General features: G+C 37.8%; 1 protein-coding gene across 1 annotated transcript in view; it reads left to right on the forward strand.

Moving 5' to 3' along the window:
• The window catches only part of eys (eyes shut homolog), a 175,965-nt gene that overhangs the window by 78,310 nt on the left and 73,633 nt on the right, over nt 1-24,022 (forward strand). Inside the window, exons 26-34 of the mRNA XM_038737244.1 lie at nt 2,596-2,692; nt 3,192-3,299; nt 5,072-5,217; nt 12,372-12,543; nt 12,883-12,961; nt 13,426-13,625; nt 18,102-18,226; nt 18,756-18,880; nt 19,442-19,655. Of these exons, the coding sequence (XP_038593172.1) occupies nt 2,596-2,692; nt 3,192-3,299; nt 5,072-5,217; nt 12,372-12,543; nt 12,883-12,961; nt 13,426-13,625; nt 18,102-18,226; nt 18,756-18,880; nt 19,442-19,655 (1,266 nt within the window). The remainder of the gene's footprint in view (nt 1-2,595; nt 2,693-3,191; nt 3,300-5,071; nt 5,218-12,371; nt 12,544-12,882; nt 12,962-13,425; nt 13,626-18,101; nt 18,227-18,755; nt 18,881-19,441; nt 19,656-24,022) is intronic.

Here is a 24,022-nt window from a genome sequence, read left to right on the forward strand (position 1 = left end):
TTGCAAACACATCATTTATACATCTTGCCCTTGGTGTTAAAAAAATGACATGGATTATCATTGTGATTTGATTAGAGATCAAACACAACACCACAGTCCAGTTTTGTTGAATCTTGGACGGGTGGTTGCATTTGTGCACTGTATTGTGTCATAAGAATCATCACCAAATAGATGCAACAACAACAGAACTCAATGCAATTCAACTGACAGAAAACCTGGAATGATTATTGGCTGTGGTTACAGCAATGAAAATCACACACAGATTAAGCGATCATGTCTGACATTTCATGCACTGTATGACAGCACACACAGACAACGGTCATAATCTATATTGCACAAGCTGTGGGTAATATAATTTTAAATGACCCCTCTGAGAAACTGTTACATCAGACTGACAGCAGCTTTGATAAGAAGACTATAGTCACAATTGTGGCAGTACAAAACAAATTCTCGCTCTTAAAATGAAGACATCACTCATATTCCAATTGAAATGTCCATCAAAGTTAGTTCGCTATCCTCTGGGGATTACCTACAATTTCTTCTCCTCGGAGACATTCACTGGCAGGAGCAGTGATCACATACTGTTGCTCCAGCAAGATGATGGAATGACTACGTGAGGATGCGCCTTGGGTATCCCCCTCTGTATTCTGTCAAAGAGAAGCCTCCAGTCTCTGCTACTGGCAGAAGATGCATTACATTCCGGTGACATTCGAAATAGTCCCCGAGGTGCTCCACCATTGCTTTGACTGACGGACCAGCTTGGGAAACCTGTGCTGTCCCATAATTCACCAGATGCTCTGTGCTCTCTGTGGTCTCATGGATTTCCCTCTCATTCTTACGTCCCAAGATGCACAGAGCTGTGTCATTTTCTCTAGTTCTACTGGGAATGTGTCTTTCTTTATTTTAAACATAATGATATACAATATAGCTCATTAAAACTGCTCGGTGAGAGTAGCCAGGAAAGCTCCATCCAGTTGTTAATCCATTTTTATTCAACAGCACTTAATAATCAGCTGTACTTCATCTGGCTGAATAGCAAACCACAAATAATGGCTTACACTTACTGTATCTGCACTGAGAATCTGTGGTTTCCAGTAGATTCTGAAAGCACTGAAATGAGAAAAATCAGTTGCCATTACATTATGGTATCATTACATACAGGACAGGAGACAAGAGACTGTCAGACTTGTATGAAGAAGTAGTTAAAAATTATTAATCTAATTGCCCCAGGTTTCACATTTGCAAGATTAAACTCTATGTGCTTGTCTTGTCTCAAAAATAATTTTAAACCTCATCATTGTTAAGTCCTCTCAGCTGATAATTCATACTTACATGAGCCAAAATCCATTATAGTTCAAATATATGTACAACTAACTTGAATCAGCGGGAGTAACATAATGAGACAAGGAACCAATAACAGCACTACCACCCATTATAAGCTAGTTTTATTAACCCTTTGTTACATGCTTGTATTGCCTTTAATTATGCGTGGCAGATGGTGCACTGCAGGGACAACACAGTAGTAGTCTTTAGAAGTCTGAGCTCAGTGTTTGGAAGGAGAATTGTACAGGAAATTGTATCTCTCTGCCATTACTCATACCACGGCAAATGCAATGGCAGAAACAGACATACAATGGCTTGGAAGCAAATTATGGCCATAACAAATCAATAGCTTGATTTCTTATCCTTGGTATTCTGGATGCTAAAGCCTGAGTGTCATATCAGTCATTTTAGTGTGTGAAAGTGCAGTTTTTTAACCATTTGAAATTGAACTTATTGAATTTGAGCAGTTTGAGTATAGCATTTAATATTGTGTACTTTAGAAAAAGAAATATATAATGGAAATATTAATTTTTAATTGTACAACTTTACTATTGTAATTTTAAAAGAGGAGAATTCAGACACAGTAATTAAGATGGGTGGTTTTCAAAGTAAAATACGCCAGTGGTACAAATTTAGTGTCATTTAAATTTCAACATATTCTGTAGTAATTGAATTCAATTGGGTTTTCGGTTGCTTATAGAATTCTTCTTCTGGCCATTATTTTCCTGAACTCATTTAGTTTGACTTGCAGAAAATCATCTTATGGACCAGATGAAGACCAAGTGCCAGACGAATACCTCCGACAGGCAGCAACATTACAAGCTCCCAGGCTGCCTTCAAAAGTACAACAAAACATCCATGCTGATCTGCTTAGCCATCCTGCCCCTCAACCCCCTAATGAAAGAGGGCAAAAGAGCTCTTGGGCTTAGCCTCTCCCTCTTACCCTAACTTAACAAGATGTCCCCCTACTGGCTCACTTTCTCTCACACACACACACAGACACATATGCACGGTTGCACATGCAGACACACACCTCCCAAAGCCCAAACCACTAACCCTCAGACCAATCTGTCTGTGGCACTAAAGTATTATTAGACTTACACACTCTCAAAGGGGAAACAGTGAGTGCTGAGAGCTGGAAGATGAGATATGCTACAGGGGCTGCTAGTTCCATTAAAATGGCATTCACTGGGGCCTTTGTTATCATCGGCCCTGACGTTTTCAGGATGTAGTGGGGCTTGCTGATCCATGACCATCTCATCTATCTTTCAGGATTTGAAGGAAGTTGGTGTGAAATTGACACCAATGAGTGTAGCTCAAATCCATGCCAAAACCAGGGCGACTGTGTGGACCGGGTCAACAGTTACAGGTAAAGAGCATTACCCATAACCAGCTTTTCATTTCTTTGGAGGCAAGAAAATGTGAGGCTTTGCAGTGATAGACTTTAAACATTAGTAAATCCAAAGGATCAGCACCTGAACAATCATTCATGTGCAGGTTTCAGACCATTATACTGTAATTTTGATAGTAGATAAACCATGAGCTAATAGATTTGTTCTGAGCTCATGCACTTTCTTTAAATTTATTGTAATGGATTTAGTAAAACAATGTACCATTGCAGGTCAAATTGTTAACCGTCTCCAAAAAAATTATTTTTGCCAGGCAGCCTTTAGGTTTAGTTTAACAGTCAGAATCCAGACTGTTGTTACTGTACTGTATGTGCAATCAGAATAAATATGTGTAATTAATATCATTGAACTTCTAATGATTTTTTTTTTTTGCTCTCTGCATGTGCCAGCAGGAAACCGATAGATCTTCTATTTTCCATCTGAGACAAAATATCAATTTTAATGATTTTTCTTTTCTAGCTGTGAATGTAATGTGGGATTTTCTGGCCTTTACTGTGAGGAAGACATCAATGAGTGCGCCTCTAGCCCTTGCCTCAACGCTGCCATTTGTCAAGACCTTGTGAACGAGTAAGTGTGAATAGCACTCCTTTTTTTGCTTCTGCTTTGCGCCATAGCCTCTATTCATTTTGTGCTTTTTAATATTGCACATATCAGTAAAGGCCAGGCAGAATTAATTGCCTGAGTTTGTTTTGAAAGGCAAATTAACAAAAACGTTCTCTAAAGAAAGCACATGCGCTCCTCTTCAAAGTGTTCTGGCTTATATAACAAGTCTGTCTTCATCCTTGACACACATAAGCTGCTATTCTAAAGACAGAGAGCGAATTCAGCAGGAACACATCATGTATCTAGATTGGGCTTTACTCCACTGGTGCTTCTTTCTGCTGTGCTTAATGGGAGCCCCGGGGCTTCCAGGCTTAGTCGGACAGATGGGTAGAGAAGTCCCAGGGCCAATTTGAGTCCTAAATGGTTTGTCTCCAGTTTGTCTCCCGTCATGATTTTCCTCCCATGTGACCCGGCCCTGCTCAGAGCTCTCCTCTGATTGCACAGTCCAGGGAGTTCACATCAGGTGTGTTTTAACCTCGCTGCGTACTGCAAACCCTACACATGTCCCCATCTCCATCTCCCTGACCCAACCAGTCCACGTGTACTGTGGCGATGAATCACTCTTCAGTATACTCATCTCCTTACTGCCACTTACCCATCATTTTTCTTAAGACGTTATGAGTTCCAATATGCAACTTAACTAATTGTTATTGACAAGGAGACTAGGGTGTGATAGAGTGTAATAAAGAAAGTATTAGCTCTTATGACAGTGATGTCTCATAACTCTATATCTATAACTCTATTCTCTATTTCAGTGCTGTTCATACTATGTCATATTGTATACTGTATACCAATACACCTACCTCAGGTCATAAGGTCATAGGTCTTATTTATTTTTTCCAGCATCCTTTGCACTATGCTCCATCACACTGTGTACATGTGTACATGTATGCATGTATGTGTATGTGTACCTGTATATCATATCCACCTTCAACATGTACATAATGAGAATAGTTTACTCTTGCATCCTTTGCACTCTGATTACTGCGCTATTTGTCAATATGTCTATATTGTTTTGTTCATAGTGTGTATATTAGTGTTGTCTATTCTGTAGTTTGTGTCTGATTTTATTTTATTATTTTATTATTGTGTGTTATGGTATTATTGTATAAGTAAGCACATCGTGAACAATGTACAATCCTGAGTCAAATTCCTCGTATGTGTACGTACCTGGCAATAAAACTGATTCTGATAACAGTCCAGCCTTCAAAGTTTACATAATTAGCCAGCGCAGTTCAGTGGTGCCAGATGACGCACCTGGTTTAATGATGAAAAATTATATTTAACTAATCAAAAGATGTAGTTTAGATTTTAGCACAGAGCTGTTTAATCACATGTTTCCTTATTATCCCACTTGCAAACAGGATAACCACCTCCTCTGAGGTGTGTGGTCAGGGGATATTAAACCCAACAACAGCTGCAGAGAGGGATCTGAATTAAGTAAACGGCACTATTGGGCAGGTTAAGCTCTTCCCTTTAGTAATAAGTCATCAAACATAATTCAAATGAAGTTACACACAAGGGGAACTTAATTACTGTCATATTGTTATATTTTGTATGAAGAGCTGCCGGTCAGTTTGAGAATGAGAAATGTGTCTTAATGTGTAAATGAAGTGTGTGCTCATTTACAGAAAACATTTCTGCTTCTTTTAAAGTTACAGTAAGCGCTAAACATAAAGGTGTGCTATAATTACTGTCTACAATCTTCCCTTTCCTAATGATCACGTCTTCCTTAGGTTCCACTGCATTTGCCCTCCTGGTTATTTTGGAACGCTGTGTGACCTGGATGTGAATGAGTGTGAAGTTTCACCTTGCCTACACGAGGGCATCTGTATCAACACGCCCGGGGGCTTCAAGTGTGTCTGTCGCCCTGGATACTCAGGTAGCTCTTTTGCCCTAAGGTGACATGAAGATCAATATGAGAGTCTAAAAAGCTTACCCCGACTGCTGCGGCCGCACACTATTGAGGCGACTCTTGACACAGATCTGGCTTAGTGTAAAAAAAAAAACTGCTTCACAATGCTTGCTTTTAATTAGCCTACCTGCCTCTGCAAGATACAGTGGCTGCTCTTCAGTAAAGATAACAAGAGATAAATTCAAGTCACCTGTTTTATCTGATGAAAACGTCTCAGTGTCTGTTAGTTGGCTTTATTTCATTTCATCAGTCTCTTTAGTCTCTCAACGCTATTGTTGTTTTACTTCAAACCATTTGTCTTATTTTCCACTCAGACAGATATCAAGCTATTCTAGCGTGCAAGTGTGTGTGTGTGTGTGTGTGTGTGTGTGTGTGTGTGTGTGTGTGTGTGTGTGTGTGTGTGTGTGTGTGTGTGCACTATCTAAAGCCGATTCTTGTCAGGTACTGGGAAGATTAATTTCATTTGTCTTCCACACTGTATCATCAATTTATCCTTCCCCAGTTGAGAGGGGGGCGGGGGGAGGAGGTAAATCTCAGAGGTATTGCTACTCTGGAGAGCAGAACCTGACACGCGTGGCCCAATTCCCACAGAAGCTGCTTTTATTATTAGGCCTACGAACAGCATAGTACAAGTCATTACTTTTTCTGTTGCTCTAAGCTCATCTGAGGAAACAGGGTTCCCCAAGAGAGCAAGCGGCCAGAGGATGCAGTTTGGATTGGCTCAAACCAACTAGAACTCGCACAAAATATTTGCTCTAGGAAGACGTGTAAGCAGGGACGTGCACAGGAATTTTGAAGGGCAGTTGCTCTGACCTGAAAAAGGCACTAAACACAGTATCCAAAATGTATTAACAATATAAATGTCACCAAAATACATATGAGAAAAAGAGTTCCTTATATTATTGTTTATTGTTTTTTTAATCATTATTATTTTTTATTTTTTTTCCTTTTTTTTTTTTTATTTGAAAATAAATAATCTAGATTGAATTGACAGATGGGGAAAACTCGCTTCTAATAAAATATTAAATAAAAAAACGCTTAGATTTCGGAAAAAAATACAATCCTTTTTTAACCTTTTGGCTTCCCGTACATTCAGTTGCGCTTCTAGCTCGTATTCACTTCTGTTGGTACGTATCACGTATGGTAACTGGGCAAAACTACGCATGATTTGTTGTAGTATGATTGCATAAAGGAAGGAAACAGGAATTCCGGTAGGGAACAGAATCGACTGACGTGCAGGCAGCGCTGCAGCAGTGCAGCCACTTAAACAGAGTTTGCCCTTCCCCTACTGACTTTCACTTTCGGTGCCCGAATGGAAGTGAATGAGGCTTTGCGATCGCGATTATTTTTTTATTTTATTTTTTTTTCTCGGAAGGGCGAGTCGGAAGGGCAACTTGAGTCAGGAAAGGCAAACGGGCAGTTGCCCGGGCAACCAGAGCAACCCCCCTGTGCACGTCCCTGCGTGTAAGAGCATTGCAACTTTTCAGAAAAACACAAACGAGTTATTGGTGCAACTCTAGTTGTGTGTGTGACTTATTTCTATTTTAGGCTAATAGTAAATATATCATCTCAGATGTATCACATTTTGCAGGCTTTTGGAATTGATTGAATTGTTATTCTGCTTCGTTCACAGTGTGCCATCTCTTCTGTTGCTGAAATCCTGTAACATGATGTCTCACTTGATGGTTTTTATCATATTATTTACTGAAGTCATCAGGAAAGTCAAGGGATGTTTTTTTGCATATCAAATTCCAAAATTCATTTTGACTGTACCATTTGAAGCTGCTTACTAATAAATCCATCTAGTGCTATATCTACTCACTTTCTTGGACGTGATTAAGCAGTAATGACATTTCATTCCCACCTGCATCATTGTCTATATTGAATTTTATTAGTGGTTGGTCAGTGAGTCAGTGCATCTACATTATTTTGCTCTTTTAGTAAATCTTCTGGTTTCAGCATGTCTTCATGCAGCAGTTCTAAGAACAGTGAATTACCTCTCTTTTTTTTGAACTGTTGGAACATTGTTGAGCTTTTTTAAGCTTTGAGAAATAATTGAAGCAAGAAGCCCGAAAATGGTTTTATTCACATTTCTGGCACTCCTGCCTGCTTTTATCAGTATTTTTTACCTTTCTGAAAGTTAGTTTGACCCACTTAGAGGGAAGACATTAAGATTAAACTGGTGCTTTTTTATCTTACAATGTTCTTCACTTCTTACCAAGTCAGGTGTCAATATGAATCACTTGTACATTTTTTCAACACTATGAAACCTGCTGTCTTTTCAGCTGCCTAGATCTGAACTGTCTTATCATTATTTGGGATGTATTGTCTATAAGGCTCTGCGATCCTAATAATGTATTATTTAACTGTGCATAGGCGTCATGTTCTGTACTGAGGTCAGAAGTCATTACAGCGACATGATTAATGGGTAATCTTATTTATATAAATCACAGTTTAAGCACACTATTCGTCACCTTCTCTTTTCTCTTCTTCACCCGTCATTAAGGAGCGTGTTCCCTTGAGTGATAGTACAGTGCAATCAGCACATTTTTGCAGCTTCCTCAGTCAGCACATTGTTGGATGATGATGTTCTGGCCCTCGCAATCTTGTTTTCTCTTAAGGCTTCAGTAAGTCCAGTCTTTTGCTGGGTGACCTTGATGAATAGTATTTGGTCATTATTATTTGTGTCTTTGCCACTGAGCCTCTGCAGAGATCTGTTGCTTTGGAGATGGAGTGTACATTCACCCTGAGTGGAATAAGACAGACTGCTCGTGCAAACATTTCAGTTGAATGTATTATTATTATCAACTGAAGACCAAGACAGTTCTTGCAACTGGGAGATAGAGTTAGTTTATGACTTATACATGGGGTTTGGGGGCTTAGTGCTTAAAATATATGAATTATTTTCACAGAAGCAGAACTGTCAATACAGCAATGTGGCAAGAAAACAGTTAATCTACAAGTCTCAATTCTTTTGATTTCAGATTATATATCCTTCTCTCACTCATCCATCATGTGATACTGAACAAACAAGACACTCTGTAGTCTAGTTGTAATCACTTCTGTTTGTTCATCTTAGAAAGTATTGGATTTTTAATGCTATTTCAGACTGTGGTTGACCAGTCTGCAGCATTAAATATTCTGTATGTTTAGACTGGGTGTAAAATGCCAGCCCATAAATATTGTATGACTTCTAACCTAAATAAAAACATCAACATACATAATGTGAGCATCAGAGTATGGATAATGTGAAAAAAGTATCATAAAAATGTGTGTTTTTATTGAATAAGAGATTTTTCTGCCATTATTTTTTTTATTTACTTTCCCACATCACACTTCTGTATTACATTACCCATAGCACATTTCTGTTCAGTTTCTGGTTCAGGGATTGTTTTTATCCTTTGCAGTCATAAACTGTGAATTTTCCAGTTGCAGTGCAGCTTTCCTTTTGGCTAAATGAAAGAAATCATCAGTTTGACACAAGAAAGGAGCTGTTTTACATTCTGTAACGAGAGAACATGAGGGATTCTGTGTACACTAAAGACTGAAGTTTATTTATTCTCTTTCATGGTAAAACACAGGAGGCAATGAATAAATTCTTGCTCCTGTTGTCACCGCGTTGTCAGCCCAGAGAAGGAAAGCTAACCAGGTGATTAACAATGGGTCAGACATCATTTTTCGTCTCTCCACTCCTGAAGTCTCAACTAGGTTTTAGGGGGAACAGGTTTTTACCACTTGAGTAAAAAACATCACAAAAATGCCCAGTTGTAGAATGAACTGCAATTTTTTATTCATCAGCAAAACTATTCACTTCTGTGGATCTCTCTGAAGCAGTACCTGCTATTATTTAGACTACACACAGTCATCAGTGTATTTTCCCAAATGGTGTTGTGATTTGTTGGCAGGGAGGGAGACTCATTTTGACAGTTTCTGTTGTCTAGTGTTTCCCTCACAGCTTGAACACCCCCCACCCCCCATTTCTTCTGTGATTTCATTGCTATTTTTGTGAGGTCTGCATAAATAATGAATATCATCAACTCTCTGAATTAAGCTGACTTACTTAATGAATCTTCAGGTTTATTTTAAATGTGGCTAATGGACAGTGAAGATGTAAGTTGTTTTGAGGATAATTCATGTGTTCCCACAGTTTGTATGGAGGATTGTGTCTTGATAGACATGGTACTGTGAAGTCGCAGCATTAAGGATATACAGCTCTTATAGTGTGTGACACACTTTTCCATTAGTTCAGTGCTGCACTTCACTGAGTCCTCTCAGGGACATTAAAGGGGCCAACTATTATTGCAGAATGCACCATTCTTCTGGTGATCTAGGGTCATATACTGTATATCATGTACTTATTAACAGTGTTGGGCAAGTTACTCAGAAATTGTAATATATTACTATTTACTTATTACTCCTTAAAAAAATTATATTATTACTTTACTTATTACTGGGTGATAAAAGTAACTAGTTACGTTACTCGTTACGTTACAATATTACTAAACTCGACAACCCAGCTATATTCTTACTTTGGACAGGTTTGTGCAGCAGTGTTCATGAGAGAGAGAGGAGATACTGCATGAATATATGCTCCTCAATCAAATACGATTTTAGTTGATAATTATCCAAATTATAATTAGGCCTATGGGAAACACTGCTTTCACTACCTTCCCCCTTCACCCCCAAACAAAGCCTCTCTCCCGACTTTTTAACTAATATCATATTCATAACTGCAGCAAGGAGTGTAGTTTTTACAAAACATATAACGTATATAACGTATCTTTACATCACCGGCTGAAATAAAATTCTAAAAAGCAAGTAAATCCCGTCTTTTGAACAGCTGTTTTTCTGCACATGTAGCCTATTTATAAGAGTAGTATTCAGTACTTTTACAAACATTACGTTAACGCCACTCTCTCCCTACGAGTCCAGGCATCAGTGACAGTAGCTGCCGGAGTTTCTTTCTGTAAGTTTCATGTTGCTGTGCTGCTTCAGCAGATGCTTCAATAAATCAGATGTAGAATTGTTCGCGGTTGCACAGAGTTTACAATAGACAACAATGTTCTTTGCATCTTGTGTTTAAAGAGGTCATACTATGCTTTTTGGCTTTTTCTCTTTCCTTTATTGTGTTATATATCTTTTTTGTGCATGTTATAGGTTTGCAAAGTGAAAAAGTCCCCCCTGAAGGGAGTTACCATCTCCCACAGAATACAGCTTGATTGTTTACTTCTGTAACCTATTTGCTACACTTTGTAACAATTGTTACAATGCTCACCTAGCGGCTAGTGTGACACACCCTCAAAAATGTATGAAAGATAAATTTGTTACAAATAAGTAACTCACCACTGTGAAACGTCTTCTAGGTTGCGAAGCTGGTTCAGGTTGTTCTGCCTCTGTTTCGGGATCATGTCTGGCTGAACTGAAGCCATGGTTACCGGCTAAAGTGGCTTTGTTCTAAATCACACTACCTTTAAATTGCTTTTTTTACTTGATAAACCCCAAAGATATTCAAGGTGGAAAGAGTTCATTCTTGGCATCTTTGCTTAATAAATTACTTAAATGATCAATCAGTTATCACAATTGTTGCAGATTCTTTTCTTGTTTAATTGACTAATCATTTCAACTCTAGTTTAGATATCAGTGAGGTTATCTTTCATTTTCCCTTTCTTAGATATTTGTGGTTATATTTCTATATATTCATATACTGCATATAACAAACTGTCTGTTCCTAGTCATTAACCTTTCTATCTTCAGTCCCATAAGCCCTATCCATTCTCTGTTTAAACAGTATTTTCTAGAAATTTGGTTTGGAACTTCCACTAGAAGATAATATTTCTGCTCCAACAAGAAACCAAAGGATGTCTCTGTGTAATAATTAATGAAGTGTCAAACAGAATCATGACATGCAAGTTGAGCCACTTTGAATTATGTGTCTCATAGTGAACCCTTTTCATTTAAAGCATTCAATGTGTATATGTTGTCAGTAATAAGAGAATAGTATGTGAGCAAGAGGTAACTTGAGGCAAAAAAAAAACAACTTGAGCTACAGTTGCAATGCCAGTTAACTGCACACAGCACGCTCATGTTTACCATCCCTGCCAGTCTGTGATCACTTTATATCAAAGGTTACTAAAGAGACCAGAGAGGAAAAACATGTCTTGCCGGTGAGGCAGCTTTTTTTGGACTTTATGCTCACTGCTGTTAAGAGACAGTACTTTGCTCTTAAAGGACCACACCGGTGGTTTTGCATGGTTTAATCTGTTAACTACAAATTGTATACTGTGTGTATATATATTTCTCTACAGTATGATTGTCTCTACTTTAGAGTCAGAGTTAGTTATGATGAAGGTTGAGGTTACAATACAATTACAAAATTACATTGATGTTAGTGAGTAAACAGTACCCTAGTAAGAAGTGAGACCAAGGTGAAAACACATCCTTTAGATTTGTTGAAAATAATGATTGAGGCTGAAAAAGCAGTCTACATAGTCAATGGGATGTTCAATTTTTCATATAATCATAACACAGCTTGAAAATGGCATGTAGTATACACCCAATGGTTATGCTTGGATAGGATAAAGGTTGTGTGTTTTTCTTTTTTATTGTGATCAACAAATCCCATGAAAAGACATACGCCAACAATGAATTTATCCTGATAAGTCTTTGTAGCCACAGCCTGATACACAGTAGATTTTCTCTGCCATAGATCATGACTATTAAAAACATAAGAAGAGCTATACTGATACATTTTGTCAGCATATTCTCTCATCGCAGTAAACAAAGGCAGTGTAGTTTATTCATCTTAGTTTGTCAAACCAACAAAACAGTGTAAAAATAGGACCATGTCCTGGAGCATATGCAGTAACGTCTACAGAGATCCAAAACTCAGTCTTTAGGTTGTTGGTTTAGTTTACGAAGACTTGCATAGATGTTTTGAGGTTATAAACTAAAATTGAACCCAGACTTGACAGAGGAATCAAATGTTCTTCTCCAACTCTAAAGCTCTTTTTATCAGTATTTTTTGATCTGTACAGTTTGATCACTGAAGTATTTAAATGACCTTTCTCTTATTACGTTGTTAAATATGTAACATTGTACTTTTAATATGCTTCATTTTCTAGGGGTACTGTGTGACGTTAACATCGATGAGTGTGTTTCAAACCCATGCCGAAATAGTGGAAGATGTATTGATGCGCCTAATCGATACCAATGCTTGTGTCCTGATGGCTTTATTGGGCTCCACTGTGAAACCAACACTGATGAATGCATGTCAGCACCTTGTCTTCATGGGAGGTACAGATTTTCTCTGTCATTCAAAACAGCAAGACTGCAAATAGGGCAGAAATGGCATGGAATTATTTTTAATTACTTGCCTGCACACGTGAGTGGAGACATATGTCACATGTTGTAAGTAGCTAATGTGATGCATTCACAGGTTGTCTCAATTGACTAAATTTTAGTCATTATTTCCATTGAAGGGGAAAAACTCATTCATTCAAAAGGTCTCTCTCTAAGGATTCTGCATGAACTACAAAGCAAAATATCTGCATTTGAATGTTTTTTAGTCAATTTCATACAGTAGGATTATTTTGATTAATCAATTCTAATCCCATCTGTTGTGGCCTTTTTCAGCTGTAAGGATGGAATGTATTCTTACTCCTGTCTTTGTGAATCTGGATGGACCGGCAGCAGATGTGAAACAAACATAGACGTGAGTTGAGCTTAATTAATAAACCTTCTGGAAGTGAACAGGATAATGTCAGAAGAATTTTGAAATCTATGTGTGGCCTTTGGTATCACTAACTGTATTGATTTTTCTACAAGATAAGTCGAGTAACAACCAAGATCTTGTAAGCATTTTGCAAATACCTGATTAAAATAATTGCTCAGTGTAATGCCTAATTGATTTAAAACACAGCTTGTGCTGGACTCTGGAGATAAAACATTGAGTTTCTAACAAGGTCTCTGTGCATTTAGTTGAATGGACAATCTGATCATCTGCTTTTTAACTAGGCTACTAACAATTTATTTTAAGTTTTTTTGTCCTTTTGTTAATCATGCATTATGCATGTTAGATAGTAAATCATACTCTATATTGTTATATCTGTCAAAATATTGAGTATTATTGGTACAGGCTCTCCCTCCTGTAAATGCTTGATGTCTTTTTATTTACAGGACTGTACCTCCATTCCCTGTTTGAATGGAGGCTCATGTGTGGATCTCATTGATAAGTATGCGTGCTTTTGCCAGGATGGTTACACAGGGAAAGCTTGTGAGAATGATATAGATGTCTGCAAAGACGCCACTTTTAACGTCTCACTGTGTTTCAATGGAGCCACCTGCCTTGACGGTGAAGGGTCAAACTTTACATGCAGGTGAGTTGGTTCACTGGATATTCAATTGTTTTGATATCATAATACTGAAACTTTCCCTGGATGGAGTCACAGTAATATGAGTTGATTGGAAGAACATGCCCTCCTGAGTGGAGCCGGTGTGGATAGTTATGTCTTCGTGCGTAGGACATTTAAACTGTCATGACTCACCAAAAACCAATTGGTTTGTGGACTACAGTTTTGAAGCCTTAAGTTTGGGATTATGGCCATCGCCATCTTGTTTTTTTGGAACCAGAAGTGACAATATTCAGATGAGAGGGTGGAGCTTTGTTAGCTAGCTTGGTGCATCAGTAATTCACGTTAACTGTGATATTAATTTTGGCCACAAGTTTTTGGCTATATGCTTAAAACAAAATGAACTTACTGGAAAAATTAACAGCCAACTCCTTAGAGTTGTGTTTTAGTACAACCAAATGCTGAACAAGACATTTTTAGGCAAGCAAAATGTTACAATTAACTTATATGAACTGAAAACACACTATGAAAGTTCATACACGAAAATCTCAACAGCACCCAAAAACAAGTTCACGGCTAGTTAAATGTAAAGAGTGCAGTGGATACAATTCGCCTATCTGAATGTTAGATCGCCTGCTGCTTGTCAATCAAAAAATTTTGGAGGGCGGTATATTGCCTCTACAAAACTGAAAATACAACAGCAATAGTGTAGGGAATGGATTAAACTTTGTATTAATCTACTCTAACGTGACCTGCAATCATTAGCATGTTTGACTTCAAGGCCAAGAAGCACATCATTAGCTAACTTGCTGAAATTAGCATGAGGGTTTACAGTTACGTTTAAAAAAGCCCAGTTTGTGGCTAGCACATCCAATGCTGTCAGAGTTTAACATTAGCAGATCTGCTAGGCTCTTTATTGAAATTGAGGAAGTTTCATGCAAATGTAATGTCTCGCTGCCAAACACAGCAGTTAGGCCTCATCCTAAAACCCTTACTCTTGTAATGTTAGAAGTGAAAACATTGAGAATTAAAGCTGCAAGCAGCGTTGGGCGGGCCCTCGCACGTGTAACGTGTCGGGGCGTGAGGCTGCCGCGCTGCATATTCTGGAGCTCTGCCGGTGCGGCTGTGAATTTGCTACGCGATTCGGACGCAGCATGAAGGCGTTAAACGTCACTTCTGTGTCCCCTTTGTGGCGCTACATAGCACTTGGCGCTATGACTAGAAATGAATATTGGCGTGTAGATGTGTTTGAGGCCGGACAGTTATCAAGCACGTAAAGTTTTGTGCAGATGTGAGCATGTATACTGAAGTTACAACAACTTCCTGTGTCATGGCGAAGAGTTGATCTTTGACGCCACACTATGGACATGCCCATTGACGAAAACTAGGAACTAGCTCCACACTGCAATATGACAACAACGCTGCTCCTTTATTTCAATGTTTTCTATATGGATCATCAGCTGGTGCTGACCTTTTTACCAGGGACATGAAGTTGAAAACATTAAAACAACCAAACAACTCTTTAAGCTAATGTTAAGGTTAGCTTAATTATGAATCTAGCTGAAACAATCGGTTGCTGGAATTGAGAAGCCTGCTTTTGTCTTTTTCGTTCAACGATCTATTTTTTCAAAAATTATAAAAACAATTGGGGGTGGTAAATGTGCCACCGTTATCAACGTAAACTGCATATATGTGCGTGCCGTAAGCAATAATAAACAGTCAATACCCTTATATTGGTTTGTTATAACATGACACATCACATGTGAACATTAGGAAAATACATCTGAATATGCATCCTCCCTAAAATTGGTGTCAGTGTTATAGGACGTAGGAATTTTGCTTTTCTCTAGCTAAAATGCATCTTGTCTCACAATAACAGTGTCTACAATAACTATGTGAACTCAAAAACAGTAGCAGTCTTCCTGGTTGGTTGCAAGTGAATCATTACTTTTTAATTGCTGACATGCTCTCCCTTGTGTGATGAAGTGTACCCGAATACAAGGTGTATGTACTAAGAATGTGCAGATTTGACACAGCAGCTCCCTGGATGTATTTACAGTTAATTACATTGTCTAACCTTGTGCTGATGTGCTGCTGCATGCTCAGTGTCATGATTTAATGTATCTGAGACTACCAGAACTCCAAATAGGTTGGTGCACTGTATATTGATGCACTGGACTGCCTACTGCCTCAGCACAGCATTTTTTATGTTTATTTAATTGTAGGGTTATATATTTTATTATATTGTGCACACTAAGGACAAACTTAGTGAATACCTTTTAGGCTATCATTGTCCTTTAATGTCCTGCTGATCTGCAATATGATGAAAGTGCACTGTGTGCACTTTCCAGAACAGAGGATTATTTTGCTGAATTTGGGCATCAAATTAAATGTATTGCTGTATTAGTGCGTTATTTAGTACTTTTTGATCAAGTTGTTTGATTTGGGGTTTATTTACAGACATAATTAAAGAGTTTGAGTTATCAATTTAGCTGTTGTCTAATGTTAGTCTGTGTAGTGCTAATTAAAAGATGTGTCTGTCAATTTCAGAGTGGCAGCAGCTGGTGGAGGAACCTACCCTATTGTATACGTTTACTTCACAGACTACTACTTTAAAATCACATTCAAAGTTTTTTTGAGAGGCAAGCAAGTTTTTTACATCAACACGTTTTCCAGTTGAGTGGATAGGTATTGGTCAGACTACTACACTGACTAATGACCTAAAATATAATATCAGTCATATAAGAGGCTCTGTGTCATGCTACATCTACAATTATACAATACAATAACGAGTGTTATCTGCATGTTATATGAGAACTGGTTCACATTCAGTTGTACACAGCTCTCAGTTCACAACATAAATCAAGTTCAAGGAACAAGTAATACCAAGGAATGTTAGCTTCATGAATATAGCAAGAGTTTGTTAGCATTAACTGAAACATTAAACAATATTCAGGTTTCTGGTAAATTTGAGAATTCAAAGCTTGTGTCACCTTTTCTGGTGTCAAATATTCCCAAAGATGTTCTGTGAGTTTCGCGGTCTGGTGAATTAGAAATTGATGCAAGCCAGCAGACCTTGGTCTTCCTTGGCCTCAGGTAGCTTTTGATGCATGATCAAGCTCATTGTCCATCTGGAAAATGACTGCTCTTCTACAAAAAACCCAAAGCCAGTGGGGATGACATCTGCAGAGCCGAGTGGTACCTCTCTTTGCTCAAGGTGTAGCTGCAAATCACTAACTCCACAACAGAAAACCATTTCCACACCTAAATATTCCCACTTCGTTTACTTGTGGATTTTATGCACTGCTGAATTAATCCATTCTGTTTTATCTGCCCCTCAAATAAAGTCTCCAAGTTTGTGATAACTGGAGTTTTCAGCAGTGATTTTGGTAAAGAAATCATTAATTAGCATTAATGCCATTAAGGGATAGAGGGCAATATTAATTTAGTCCAACTATGAACAAAAAAACCAGGACCCCTTGTTAAAGAGCAGTGCATTGGCAACATCCTCTGTTAACTTTGCAGAATGGTGTTTTCTCTGACCTTTATCAGGTGAAAAATGTCCTGTGCCAGAACTCCAAAGTACTTTGTCACAGGTTGGCTGGATTTGTTGTTGGATTTATTGATAATATTCAGCTGGAAATGTGCAAGTTTGACTAATGCATTACAATTTCTTTTTTTTTCTTTTTTTTTGGAGAGTATCTGTGTGTGCAGGCTTGAGTGTTCAGATAATGTAATAAAACTGAGGAAGAAGTGTTGATATACAATTCAAACAGTCCTCACACTTATGTTTATACAGTATGAGGAAAATACTGTTGAGTTCAACAGAATGAAGGTCCCTGTTCTTTAGGCGTAGTAACATACTGTATGCTAAAGAAACAAATGGATGTTCAGTAAAGTCACTTGGTATAAATTCAGTTCCAGAAACACAAGTTACTATCATGAAATATTAAAGTAATGTAGATAATATTGCTGTGACGTTATTTTACTCCCAACAGATATTTTGTCCCCAAAGATCCATTGTAAAAATATGAATAATTATATATAAGAATGTGTAATTATAAAGAATTTCACACCCAATAATCATTTGTTATGCATGGGCAAATTATAGCAGATGTGTCAGTGGGATGGGTTTTTTGTTTGGGTTTTAATATATATTCTATCTGATTTTGATTATATTGACCAGGAGCAGTGAACTAGGTAAATGTTGGTGCATAGACAGACCACTGCAGCAAATCATTTTGAATTAAATCCACTCTTTGGTTTATTGCCTGCTTCACTGATTCCACTGCTGTGTCTCTCAAGATTCCCAAAAAGTTTGTCTGTTCTCAATAATACACTCTGAAATAAGAAGCCACCAACTGACTTGAAAAAGTTGTCGTACTTTTTGATAAATAATGAAAACAGGCAGTTCTTACACATACAGTGTGTCAGACCCACAAGAAGGAAGTGACAGCGCTGTGAGACAGGCCCACAATTTTAAAGTATGATATGTTTTCTTAGCTGTCCACCAGGTTTCATGGGGGATTTCTGTGAAGTGGATGTTAACGAATGTTGCTCAGCGCCCTGCCACAACGGTGCAATTTGCCAAGATCTTATTAATAGCTACGTCTGCCACTGCAGGTCAGGTGAGTCACTCAGACATCCTGCGAGTTTCTGAAATTACTTTGAAATGAGGCAACCAAAGCAGTTTTTTTCCCTTTATAAGAGCTGTTACAGCATACCTTTTTGACTCATGAAGATTACTAAGACACAGCCTAGATAGTTAGTGTGGCCCAGATGTGCTACAATACAGTTTACCATATGTAAAACATGTTAGCACCAATGTTGGATTGAAAGGGGCCATATAAAGAGTCGCTAAAGGTTGCAATAATGCCTCCAGAACTTCTGTGCCTCAAAGCCATTCAAAAGTCATCCAGTTTTCTCGTGGGAAAAATTTGTAGTCATACAGTACTAAAAAAGACGATACAGCCTGGGCTCATTAAAATGTATATGGCGTCTTACTCTTTAGTGGAAGCCTTTTCTTGTCTTTGTATGTGTGTGAACCCAAAAAGAAGCAAATCAATGTAGGAGAATCTGATTGATATTCACTTCAGAGGGTGGAAGTGGGAGAGCCTGGGCTCACCACGGCACTCTGTGGGCTTTTGTTCCTGGCAGGTTGGACAGGCCTTCACTGTGAGGATGACATTAATGAGTGCCTTCCACAGCCCTGCAACCAGGGGATATGCATTCAGAATGATCCAGGCTATGGCTACACCTGTTTCTGTCGTCCTGGATTTGTGGTGAGGCTCCTCACCTTACTCCCCATTTCCTTGTTCTTTTTTTTAATATATATTAACCTTTACCCTCATGCACCCTCAACTGTTGAGTCCTCTCAATTTACTGAATTGTTAATAATGTGTAGTTTCCTTTGTGTACATTGTTTCTAGCCTGATCATCACTTATTTATTCTCAAGCATCAGAGGCCTTTCTCGTACAGATAACAATATTACTACTAGTACTACTACTTTTATATAAACAATTTAGAACCCAAAAAGGTACTTAGGAAAAAGATATTAACAAAACTACACTACAACCTACTAATAAACTATGAACTTAATCTTTAAAAATTACATATTTAATGTCTCCATAAAAATTATTTGAATTTGAACTGTCAGTAATCAGATACTATCTTGCATCACATGGTCTTTACATTTTAAAAAAAAACTTGTTTTTGTTACATAATGTCATGTTCACTGCTTAATGCCAACTTTAATATTCAAGCTGAAAACATAATCTCTCATTTAGCATTGCATCACTGAATTACACCATACATCTAAAGGTTGTTTATTTTACATACACAGGGGAGGAACTGTGAGCACAACTATGATGACTGCCTGTTGAATCCATGTCCAGAAGCATTTTCCTGTGTAGATGGCATCAACAAGGTCAGCTGCCTGCCTCCTGTTACGGATGCTGTTCCCTTGGTGACTGTAGTCAAGAACATCACTCGCGGCTCCACACCCAGAGTGCCAACGCCAACACTCAACCCGACACCAACAGCTGAGCAATCCACAGGTACAGATCACACTGTGCAGGCATATACTGTATAGGCAAGTATATGCAGTTTAATGTTTGCATTTTATGCTACATTTCATTGCGGAAATATAAGTTAATGTATTTTTCACTCTACTGCATTTATCTGACAGCTGTATTTACTAGTTACTTTTCAGAGGAAGAATTTACATTAAAGATCAAACAACCTTTTTAGCTTATGACTCCTTACAGAGGAGCAGTATCTCTGCTTGGGGCCCCTTGTCACATTTCAGATGTTGTTGAGTTGTTAGCAGCACCAAACATTTCTCCTCACATGGTTTCACCTAAAATAACTGTATAATTACGGTATATGGTATAATTATCCAGTATTTCACAAAGCAAAGATTAGAAAAAATCTGAACAATAAATACATATTTTCTGCTTTCCTCACCTATTTATCATCTCATGACCCTGGATAGTTCTATTATGACCCTTTTGAGGGGGCCTCATCCCTTTGGTTGAGAACCACTGGAGTAAACTAAAAGTACATAAATTAGCTCCACTTCAACTTAAACATGTTTACATCAGTAATAACAGGCCAGTGATATACAGCTGCAGAAAAAAGTATGTGAACCCTTTGGAATTACCTGGATTTCTGCATAAATTGGTCATAAAATGTGATATGATCTTCATCTAAAGTGTGATTTATACTTGCGTTGGGTCTACGCCCGTTCCTACGACGTAAGCTATGCATGTAGCCATGCATTTATACTTGTGCAGTGCAATTACACCGCCAAATGCTTGTTGGTTTATTTTATTAGTTTAAGCACTGTGTTTGTCTAATCTTGTGACTTAGATGAAGATCAGATCACATTTTATAACCAGTTTTGCAGAAATGCAGGTAATTCCAAAGGGTTTACATGCTGTTTCCTGCGACTGTATAATGATATAACACTCATAAGGAAAATTTTTCTGTTGATTGAGTTTTACTTTTGATTTATTTATACTACTGTATATTTGATCTAATCGCATATACAAATGTCTATATAACTACTATATATTTTGCTAATACGTAGTACTTCTGCACTTTTACTTATGTATGATTTTGAATGCAGGACTTTTACTTGTAATTTTTACGTTATTGTATTTCTTCTCTTACTTTACAAAAAGATCTGAGTACTTCTTTCACCACTGTGTATTGTGCTATATCCTAGCACTCTATTTTAAGCAGAATAAAATTCAGTTTCTAATTGTTAAAGACGTTTACAACTTCAAAGGCTGCATACAATTAAGAAGTTTCAATTTTGCGTCAGTTCAAATTAGTTTCTCATTTAATGTTAACTTTCTTGTATGAGGAAGTACTTTAGATCAATATTATTATGAGTTATATTTATGTACTGTAAAACTCAGACTCATGAGTTCTGGAAAGGGACTCATTTTGAATTATTTCACTACCAAGAATAACACCTGTTACCTTAATGATGGATCAGATGAGATTTGACAGTGTATCAACTTAAATTAACATCTCGCAATCAAGCCATCGCTCCTATAACTATGCTATTACATTCACTGACATTATGTGTGCAAGAAAGTTACAGTAAATTATTTAAATTGATAAGCCATTACACTACTCAGTTTGTACTGAAGGTGGTCCAGGGATTTTCTTTCATTACCTTGTTCTTCCCACAAAACATTTTGCAAGGTTCAAACACATACATAAAAGAAGTGGACGTAGCCACCCTGACGTCACCCATTGGTTTGTGGACTACTGCGGGTTTGGCATTTTGGCCATCATCATCTTGGTTTTTATGGAGACAGAGATGACTATATTTAGATGAGCGGGTGGAGCTTGGTTTCTACCTAAGGCAAATTAACAGTAGCGCTAGCTAGCTAGCTAGCTTGGTTAGCAAGGTGCATCCATAATTCATGTTAATTGTGATATTAATTTGGAAGCAGATTTTGGCTAGCGAAAAACAGGCTTGAAACAAAATGTACTTACAGGATAAAATTAACATGCTGACCCCTTAGAGTATATTTTAGTACAACCTAACGCTGAACAGGACAAGCAGGCATCTAAAATGTTACAATTAACATTCATGCACTGAAAATAAATTGTGAAAGGTTTAAAGTTCTTAGACAAAAATACGAACAACATCCAGAAACAAGTTCATTGCTATTTAAATGTAGCTACACAGTGCCATGGATATGTATTCCTACACCTCTATCCTGACTGACACGTTTCCGTGGTAGCGACTTGTCAGTCACAAGGTAGCCACGCCATAAAGCATACCCTGCCTTATCGTCTATTTTACTCTAAATGGGACCATAATTTACTAAATGAACATCATGATGTATTGAGGAAGAAAGAAGAAGAAATGTTTACTGAGGTAAATAAAGTGAGAAGTAGGGTTATCTTCTCATAGACTGGAGTTGCCCCCTGCTGGCCATTAGAAAGAATGCAGGTTTAATTCACTTCGGCATTTGCTTCACCAGCAGGATATGTCCACTTCTTTTATATGTCTATAATGTGAAATGAGAGGAGACTTCCACTGAGCTGGTACTCCAAATGTGATTTAAGGGCCTTTTGAACATAGTAAGAAATTATATAATAGGTTTGATTGAGAGATTGTCATGGTTTGTGCTGCTGTGGTGGAAAAACAATCCTGTTAAATGCAAGCATTTTCTATTTCTGTTTTAGAAAAATAATTTCAAAGGACAGTATATCCTTTAACACTTAAATGACAGACACAGAAAACAATATGTGGTACATTATTGGTGTTGGATTCAGTCATCTATGTGAGAGGAGGAATTGGGAGCACTGGACAGATTGTTACTCCTTGACAGATGATGTCTGTCTACCTTTGAAACTGTTCACAGAGCTGTAAAACAGACCTATTGAACACAGACAAGCTTGAACCAATTCAGTGCGACACTCTGAAAATCACTGTGGGCCTAACATAATGGAGTTCTCCCTGCTGCACCTGATGCCGCCCTCATCCAATGCATATTGCACCGGTTCAGAGGGGGTTAAATTTGCACACAAGATACTAGTAAAGAAAAACAACCAACAATATACACCGAAACATCTCTTTACTCTTTAACATACATATACATATAAGTGCATAATCAAAGTAAATAAGTTTTAAAGTAAGAGGACCCAGAAACTCAAGTTTATCTAACTAGGTCACCATCTAAACGCATTCAGTGCCCTTGGTGCTGCTTGAAATAGACTTAGACAGTGCTCCTTTAAACCTAAGACTGCTCCACAACCTTTGAAATATACCAAGTCAATGGGAATTTAAGCATAGAGGGCGTAGTTTTTATGGTACACTGACAGTAACAGATACAACTAAAAAACATGAATTTGGTCAGATTCGTGATATTTTTTTTTTTATCTTAATTTTGATGTAAAAAATACATTTAGTTCAGGTCAGAAGCAAACCTCAGAGACAAAAAATAAAGAAACCTTATTCCACAGATTAGGATGATTGTCTGGTGGATTTCTTTTCTCTTTTTTTTCATCACTGTACATCCTATGCTGAGCTTCACAGTATTTTAACACTACAATATGAGAGCTGATGGGAATCTAGAAAGAGCACTGCTGGTGGAGGGAGGCTTACTGCAGCTAAGCCACGATTTGGTTGACTTTCCTGGGAGTGATCACCACAGCACAGGTGAAGCTGTTATCTTTTGCTGCCACGTGTAGCAGAAATGAAATTACTTAAGCTCTTCAAAATCAGCTTGATGAGTTAGAGGTTAGGGCCCTTACAAACACGCAGTACCTGTCTCGGGGCAGTCACCCTGTTAACATGCATGCATTTGTTCTGTGTACCACTAGTTTATGTTAGCATGTTTTTTTTTTATTGTTTGTTTTTAATTGAGTTGGCAGTGCCTGATTAGTGTGCCTATAGCCACTGATATATTCAGTGACACAACTTTGGTAGTGAGTCATAATGACATTTGCATGATGTGCGCAGTTATGAATATTCATGAGGAAAGGGCTTGGTGAGATGAAAAAGGCAGTGTCTAAATTTGTCAGCTCAGCTGCAGTTTGTAGCCTGTGTGCTCCTGTACAGTAACTGTCAGTGCTGTGTGTTGGAGTAATTTCATCAGTTATTTTTAAAACCAGACAACAAAGATACAATTAGATACTAGATTTGGAAAAGAAGACACATTATATTTAGGATCAGATTTCTTTGTATGTCTCAGCAGTGTAATGATATTCCAGTAAATCTTCTTACATTCACACCTTCAATATAAAACATTTTCTGCCAGTTTTGTAGATATAGTACAGAATGACCTTTTGCCTTCCCTCTGGGCTCTGAAATTGCAAGGGTCCAAAAATGGTCCTCAGCAGTATTTTATCTTCGTCCTGTGACAAGTTCAATCAGTCAGTCTATTACCTTGCC

This window comes from Micropterus salmoides, unplaced genomic scaffold (genome assembly GCF_014851395.1).
Source record: "Micropterus salmoides isolate LMB-PRFRI ecotype aquatic unplaced genomic scaffold, ASM1485139v1 Ms_hic_scaffold_22, whole genome shotgun sequence".
NCBI classification, from domain to species: domain Eukaryota; kingdom Metazoa; phylum Chordata; class Actinopteri; order Centrarchiformes; family Centrarchidae; genus Micropterus; species Micropterus salmoides.